The sequence below is a fragment of the Tetrao urogallus genome (assembly GCF_951394365.1).
Source record: "Tetrao urogallus genome assembly, chromosome: 5".
NCBI lineage: Eukaryota > Metazoa > Chordata > Aves > Galliformes > Phasianidae > Tetrao > Tetrao urogallus.
In genome coordinates, this window is record NC_136818.1 from 33207890 (window position 1) to 33215667 (window position 7778).

Here is a 7778-nt window from a genome sequence, read left to right on the forward strand (position 1 = left end):
GTTATCACAGACTGAGTTCTTATCAGTGATAATGAAAACGACAGCACTGTAGGGATGTTCCTGGTACATATTACATTTCAGATTAACTCCGGATTTTAGCTTATCTTCACTGATATTTACAATTTGACATTTACACAGCAATTCTCTGGATGCATCAGGTATTTCAAATAAGTATTGAGAAATTGTTTTGTTTTGTTCCGAGTTTTTTTTCCCCCCCTTTTTTTTTTTAAGATGTGAAAATGTTTCTACAAGTTAGAAAAGTACCCTCAAATATTTTCCTCATACTTTAAGTGTGTTCAGCTCTTGAAGAAAACAAACTCCTATCATTCAAGTTAATGACATTTCTATTCATATGCAAATTTGTATCACATTACGTGCTCTTGGTATTTGCCATAGATAAGAAGATGAATCTCAAGTTACCTGCCCTATAAATTAGACCATTTTAATAAGCCCTCCCTATTTCATATTGGAGCTACCAGGTAAGTTGAACATCTTTAAAGAGATTTCCATTAAATTGTTGTAAATTGCTCACAAGCTTCTCCATTTTAGAGTTTTTCTGTGTCAGCGTTTTTATTAAAATTTTAGCATACTGTGACTGAAGATGTCACCTGAGGTGAAGATATTTTAACAGATGGATGTCAATAATTGTTTCCCTCTTAAGCAAATTGATGAAGACCACGTGTCTTTGTTCACCTTACCCTTTCTCTTATTGAAGCAGATGAACCTGTTGCTCCTCTGTAAAACTAACACTAGAACTACAGCTTTTCCTATGAGAAAATTTGTATACAAGGGTATCTGCTGTATAAAAATGGGATGGGAATGGGGAAGTTTGGGGTGTTTTTTTTTTTGTTCCATAAGCTCCTAAGTACTGTAACTTTGCAACTGCCAGCGGCATTCATATCACTATCTGATAGAAGAAATTTCAAACCAAAATAGCAAAATACAGAATTTCTTCTTTTCTTCTGTTTTGCTTGTTTGTTTGTTTGTTTAAACAGGGCTCTACACTGGAGAACGAAACTGATTGTTTTATACTTGGCTTTAAATAATGCCATCACCAGAGTTATTCCACAAAATCTTGGGACTGATACTTCTTCTGTTCCCCTGCTACGCTCAAGGAAAACCAGAACAATTTTTTCCAATGCCCGGTTTCAGAGCAGAAAATGGGATATCTCAAGCTTATTTACCAGGTTCCTGAAGTTACAAGTGCCATTTCTATCTACACATACTGTTGCATTCCACCTTTATGCTTCATAAACCCAGTGCTATGCTGTATGATAAGACGTGGTTCTGCTTGGTAGGAAATAATGAGATCTTCATAAATTTCCTGTATGAAATGAGATGTTTAAATCTCTCCCACTCAGCTCATGTAAAGAAAAGGGTATAGTTTCCCACAATACAAGGCGCAAGAAGCTTGTTGCCAGGTGTTAGGTTGGAGCTGTGGGGAAATGCACATTTTTAAATTTCATTTAAAATGAAATAAACTTACTGTGCAATTGCTAGTCTTCTGTCTGGGCTGCCTCAAGACTTGAAGTCTACCCTAGTCCATTCATTAAAGTTTTTCCATAACTACCACTGCTCTGGCAAGAAGTTACCACAAATATATTCCTTATACTAAGAAAGCTCAATGTGTGAAAAGACCTCTTGTTTACAGCAGTAATCCAACAGAGGTAAAACAAGCTTTTAAAGTTCACATTAATTTCACACAATTACCTCTGCTTTATCTTAAAAGCCAAGATTTAAAATGCAACCCAAATTGCTAACAGCTGGTTTTGTTTATAGGTTCCCCATCAGTTACTGGTAATGAAATGGAAGATACCGTCCTTCAACTAAAAGATCGGATTTCAAAACTCGAAGGAGGTAATTATCTAAATCTACTTTTTACTGTAGCTGGAATGAGGAATGTAAAGAAGATGAAGGATGAAATGTCTTCTAAGAAAAAAAGTAGATTTTCCAGTTTTCATCGCATTCCCTTTATGTTGCTTGCTGATACACAGAAGGGTTATAACTTACAGACTGGGGGAAGAAGAGCATGTTGCTCTCTGTAGGTAACAATTCTGAAGTTTGAGTGCAAATAAGTCAAGCTTATCAGAACCATACTTATGCAAAATTGCTCCCTGACCATTTCTTATGCCGCTAACTAACTGAAGACTAAAAACGTCTCAAAGTATTCACAATCTGATTGTATCTAAGTTTCTACTCACTTGAGGACTGACGAATATCCATATATTCTGCAGGTCATCTCAGAGGCTTTATACAGTACAGAACTAGAATAAAAGGGATTAATATAGAGTACTTTATCTTAATGGAAAATTCCTCTTTTCATTCCCTCTTTCTCCACCTTCTTGTGCTTCTCCTATTTCATTGTCTCTATCATAGAATCACAGAATGTCCTGGGTTGAAAAGGACCACAATGATCATCCAGTTCCAACCCCTTGCTATGTGCAGGGTCGCCAACCAGCAGACCAGGCTGCCCAGAGCCACATCCAGCCTGGCCTTGAATGCATCCAGGGATGGGGCATCCACAACCTCCTTGGGCAACCTGTTCCAGAGCCTCACCACCCTCTGTGTGAAAAACTTCCTCCTAATATCCAACCTAAACCTCCCCTGTCTCAGTTTAAAACCGTTCCCCCTTGTCCTATTGCTATCCACCTTTGTAAATCCATATATAGTTGTTCCTTACTTTTTTCCCCCTCCCCTCATCTTTTCAGATTTATTCCAGCTTTTGGGGGTTGTCTCTATTCTCTATTTTTAATCTTACATTTTATGTTTTCATCTCCTTTAGTTATTTCTGGATTTAATCTGAAGTCATTTAATCTGAAGTGATAATAGTAGGAACTGGCAACAAGTTGACTACAAAACAATCCATACAAATTAACAACTTCTACCTGATCTTGCAGTCCTTCGCTTACAAGGGAAGATAACGATATCTGGACAAAAAATATTCGCTACCAATGGGAAAACAGCTGATTTCTATGCTACGATGAAAATGTGCCAGGAGGCTGGTGGGTGCATTGCATCTCCAAGGAACGCAGAAGAGAACGCTGCCATTCTGCACTTTGTGAAGCAGTTTAATAGGTACGCCTACCTGGGAATAAAGGAATCTCTAATCCCAGGCAAATTCCAATTCCTGTATGGTGCTGACCTGAGCTATACCAACTGGTATTCACACGAGCCTTCTGGCAAAGGGGAAGAGGAGTGTGTGGAGATGTACACTGATGGCACTTGGAATGACAAAAAGTGCAATCAGAAACGCCTTGTTGTCTGCCAGTTTTAGTGCTTCTTCCTGTCTGGTAGGGTACATGGAATAGTCTTTTATTTCCCCTGTTTCTTCATTTGTAGTTAGTGAACTCAACATAGCATATAAAAATATAAGCCACTCATTTCAGTCTGATTTGGTTTTTGAATAAATATCAACCATAGAATTATAAGCCATTACTTAAAATGACAGCAGTGACCATTTTGTCTGATCTGTTATTGATTGTCCCCTAACTTTCTTGATAGGATTCCTATATTCTCTTAACCTACTGACTTCTCAAGAGAAAAGAGTAGATTTCCTGAAGCGACTTGCAATCAGGAAAGCTTCCTATAGTCCTGTGTAGCTATGAGCCTTAAAGTTGTTTTCTGGTCTCCTCAGTTCCCAAATTTCCCTCACCAAACCTACCCATACAGACATCGCTGCTACCACAGCTGTTGCTCAGCCTGCTTTTCTCTGCCCTTCTTCACCCGTAACACATTCCCTGAAAGAACAAATAAGCAGTGCTGCTAGGATGACACATGGCAGGGAGCTCTAGGGGTTCTCTCTCCCCTTATATTTCCCATGGGAAAGTTTTAGAGACATCAGGTCTGTAACTTTCATATGTCTGAAGAGGTGGCCCGAAGCCATCTGGCCTCAGTGCCTCTGGCAACTCCTAAACCCTTTCCTAACTTAAAGCATTAGTAGGACAAAAAGATCAAGGTACCACACATGGGAACTGATCCTGGTGTGAACAACAGAGCCATGGCAAGATCGATTTATTTCAGCTAAGAGGTAGAGCGATTCAGATAACCCCAGCTGATTTCTAGGCATAACTGGCAATTTCAAGTCTTCACAAAACTTGACTGAGGTTTCCCAAGGGCTAAGCTTGGTAGACACATGTATCTTGGAAAAATTCCGTATTCTGTGCTCCTTGCAGAAGCCACTCAGAGTTCACCCTCGCTAAAGATTTTTTTAAGACAGAGCTTTCTAAACATTTATTAAAGGGGTTCAATCAGCTACCAAAGCTGGGCATTCCCACTTGCAGAGTTGAGCAGTGCAACAGTCAGACCCAGATACATTTATGAGTTCTTTTTCTTCCTGTTGGGTAGCTGACTCAAGCATAGCTTGGATAACGTAGACTCTGTACAAGCTCTGCAAACCATGGGGCAAGGGCTGGCCAATCATTTCAACATGCTTCCATACACACTGCATCTAATGCCTCGGTATCAGCTGCACCCACTCACGTGAGCCTTGTTAGCCCCAGATTGTTTAGAGGGAGCTGAGCAAGGAAACTTACAGCCCTAGAGCCAGACCAGCTCCTCCTACCCTCTGGGTGATGGGAGACCAAACAGATAACATACAATGGTAAGCAGGGAAGGAAGGCAAGACCACAGCTGGTGCAAACACAGGGGATGGAGAGGGGGCTGCTTGCAGCCTCTTGGCTACGCACATCACTGTAATTCCAGAGCAGCAACTGGCTGTGCATGACATTCCTGAGCTGGCTTAAATTCAATTACTCAAATGTTTTGAGTACACAATCTCACCACCTGCTCTATGGAAAGGCATAGATGCCCCTGGCCTCCATTCAGCTCCTTGCTTGCTGTCATGGCCTGTGAACCACTCTTGTTGCTATTCTCTGCAAACTAAGTACTTTATCTTAAAAGTATTTACGTAGACTGATTAATGCTTAAGGATTAATGTTACACCAACACACCTGCCTGCTTCAACAGTTTGGTACTTCTGCAAAGTATGTAATTATTCACTCTGGTAATATTCAGATTTTTCACCACAAAAATGCATACAACCATTTTACCATTCCTGGAATGGTAAAGTTATCCAAATGTATAAAAAGAAATGTTTTATAAACAAAATCCTCAGTTTGCAAAATGCATCTGTTAGGCATGTGATGAGATGCACAAGCTGCTGATCAGCACCTTGTTTCTGGATACTACAGCCAAAATGTAAAGCACTGAATCCTGTAGTGTAAGGTCTAAACAGACTGCTATGTTGAACCCAGTTTGAAGCAGGCATGCAGAGAACAAATGGGGAATCAAGAATCCATGGGCACTCTTTCGCTTTCAAACTGTATTGTTACTCTTTCTTACTCACAAATGTTTTACAGCTTTCCAGTATCTGTCTTCACTCATCAGCTCATCCGCCCACAGTCTTCAGCCTTGCATGACTCCTGTTGTGAAACTATCTGCCACCAGCACAAGGAAATCAGAACACAGACATCACTCGTGCAGTAGTTTTCCACTCATCGTATTCCAAGACAGTTCAGAAGCTCACAGCAATTAATGTCAGCTTGAGAACAAAGTTGAACCCTCCAAACACTGAAAACCATGGTAAGTTTTTATCCTGGAAACTTGAGATTTGCTATCTTCCTGCTCATCTCTAGGGGTTACAGAATCATCTCAAAATCAGAACAAATTGCAATGATGTGAAAAAAAAAAAAAAGTGTCTTCAGCATAAGTCTATGAACACATGCCATAGCAGAAATATTTGCCAGCCACTCACTGTTGGGGCACATTTCCCCTGTGGATTCCCAATGAGGTGGGCAAAGGACTTTGTGTGTTACTTCACAGATGTGAATGCTAACCCTGTCTGGTCACTAACTCCTCATGTTACTAGACGAGGACCTAAAATTTCAAGTGAAACAAATATTTCTCACCCTTCCTCACTTTACTTCTGCAACCCTGCCAAAAGCAGGCAAGTCTGGAAGCAGTAGTCTTGACCTGAGAAGGTACTGACTGATCTTGGCCAGTTCAGTTCAGGCATTTGGACACCTCCTTTATTTTTAGAATCTGAATGAGAGAGCAACACAGCATCACCATAACTGTAGAAAGACAGGAGTACCCAAGGCTGGCAACAGTGTCATTAATAATTACTTCAGTGTTTATTTTCTGAAACCTTTATGAACTTATTTTAAAGGCCTAATCCATTTGGATTCTAACCTTGAACACTAGCTGCACCTAAAGTGACTGTAACAGTGTTATGGGTGTACACTGACATCACCCAGCTTCCTGACAAGCCAAACGCTCTGATGCAGCTCAAATTTTTCAGCCAATGAAGAGCACCACTTACAAAGGTGATAGTAATGGCACCTTCACTAGGCTGATGCCCACTGAGATGTTGTTAATCTTGAGAGATAAACTGTATAAGAAGATTTCATGAAAAGAAATAAAAGAAGGGACTTTGTTTTTACAAAGTCAATGAAGTAGCATAAAATAGGGAGATAAGTTATAACTTTTGGGGAAGAAAATCTTACTGACTTATTCTCCCTTTGTACAGTGAAAAACAAGTACTCCCCCATCTCCCACTTCTCCCCCCCCCCCCCAAAAAAAAAAAAAAACCAAAAAACTGGTCAAAATTGTTTTCATTTCTATAAAAATATCTATGAGATGAAGAATTATTCCTAATAGTCACTTTTTCCCATAAGATAGCGTATTTGATAAGATTTAGAAAAAAAACCCAAAACTATTGTCAAGTGACTTTTAGGTCTGAAGGGACATGCTTGAAGTCTGAACTTTGGTCTCAGTAGGTGCAAACACATGCTTCTTTGGACAAAATAGCTTGAGTGTCTGCACCAGAGGGTTCCTAGCCCATGCTGTAGTCTGGCCATCATCTCACCTCGTATCATGAGAATGATTCATAGGGACTGTGCAACACCACCTCCACCGTATTATTTAGCAGAGCCAGAACTGCTTAGTAAAACCTCTGAAAGGGTTTGCACATGTGTATTGGAAATGCTAAGTCACAGCTTGAAGCAGTGATGGAGCACCTGGTGGGAAGGCAGGGCCAACCCAGGGGAGCTCAGGTGCACACAGTGCAGCTCAGTGACCAGAAGAGGTGGAGCCAGGAGCCACCCCTTCCCAGACCTTATTTAAGAATTGGCAGTGGAGGTGAGGGTATTCTGCTGCAGATCCCTGTGTACCTGAGACCTTCCAAAGGTAAGCAAATTCTTTCCTTTATTTCTGAGCCCATAGCTATGACATTTGAGTAACTCCTTACTTGCTGCAACCCAGGACTTTGCTGTTCTGTTGTCACTGCTGCATTTTCTGTTACATTATAGCATTACAGATGTGCTTTTCTACTTCCTGCAGTAGATTCTGCAGCCTCAATCTTTCGAATATTAAAATAACAATAAGCTTGTAAATAGCAAGCGTTGAAGCGTTGAACCAAACTAAATTGTTGGGGGTTAGGTGCGTGAAGAAGATTTTGAGTCTGGATAACCTTAGGGATGACAGCCTTTATATCCTGAAGGCTGCATGCGTTCTTCAGTTCATAACCCAGCTTTTGACTGGTTATTATGACAATATATTGATTTCTAAGTAAATAAGATGATTTTCACAGAGAAAACCTAAGTGGTTTCCTGATACAACGGAACTACCAGTTATTATCTCTCAGTGATTGCCTGCCAGAGCAGTGTGAGCACATGTGAAGAGCAGACTGTAGTTTTATTGGTCCTGAGCAAACTGTGGTCAAACAAAACTGCTTCACCCTTGTTTTCAAAAGGATTGTGCCACTTTAAGAAGCAGCAAGT

The 7778-nt window shown here is 40.4% G+C and overlaps 1 protein-coding gene across 1 annotated transcript; it reads left to right on the forward strand.

The window, feature by feature from the left end:
* Window positions 1-1045: 1045 nt before the first annotated feature.
* Window positions 1046-3274, forward strand: LOC306946933 (pulmonary surfactant-associated protein A-like; the record flags this gene model as incomplete). The annotated part of the gene is made up of 3 exons (XM_079536058.1): window positions 1046-1187; window positions 1780-1857; window positions 2898-3274. The coding sequence occupies 3 exons, from the start codon at window positions 1046-1048 to the stop codon at window positions 3272-3274; spliced, it is 597 nt and encodes a 198-aa protein (XP_079392184.1).
* Between the last annotated feature and the right edge of the window lie 4504 nt (window positions 3275-7778).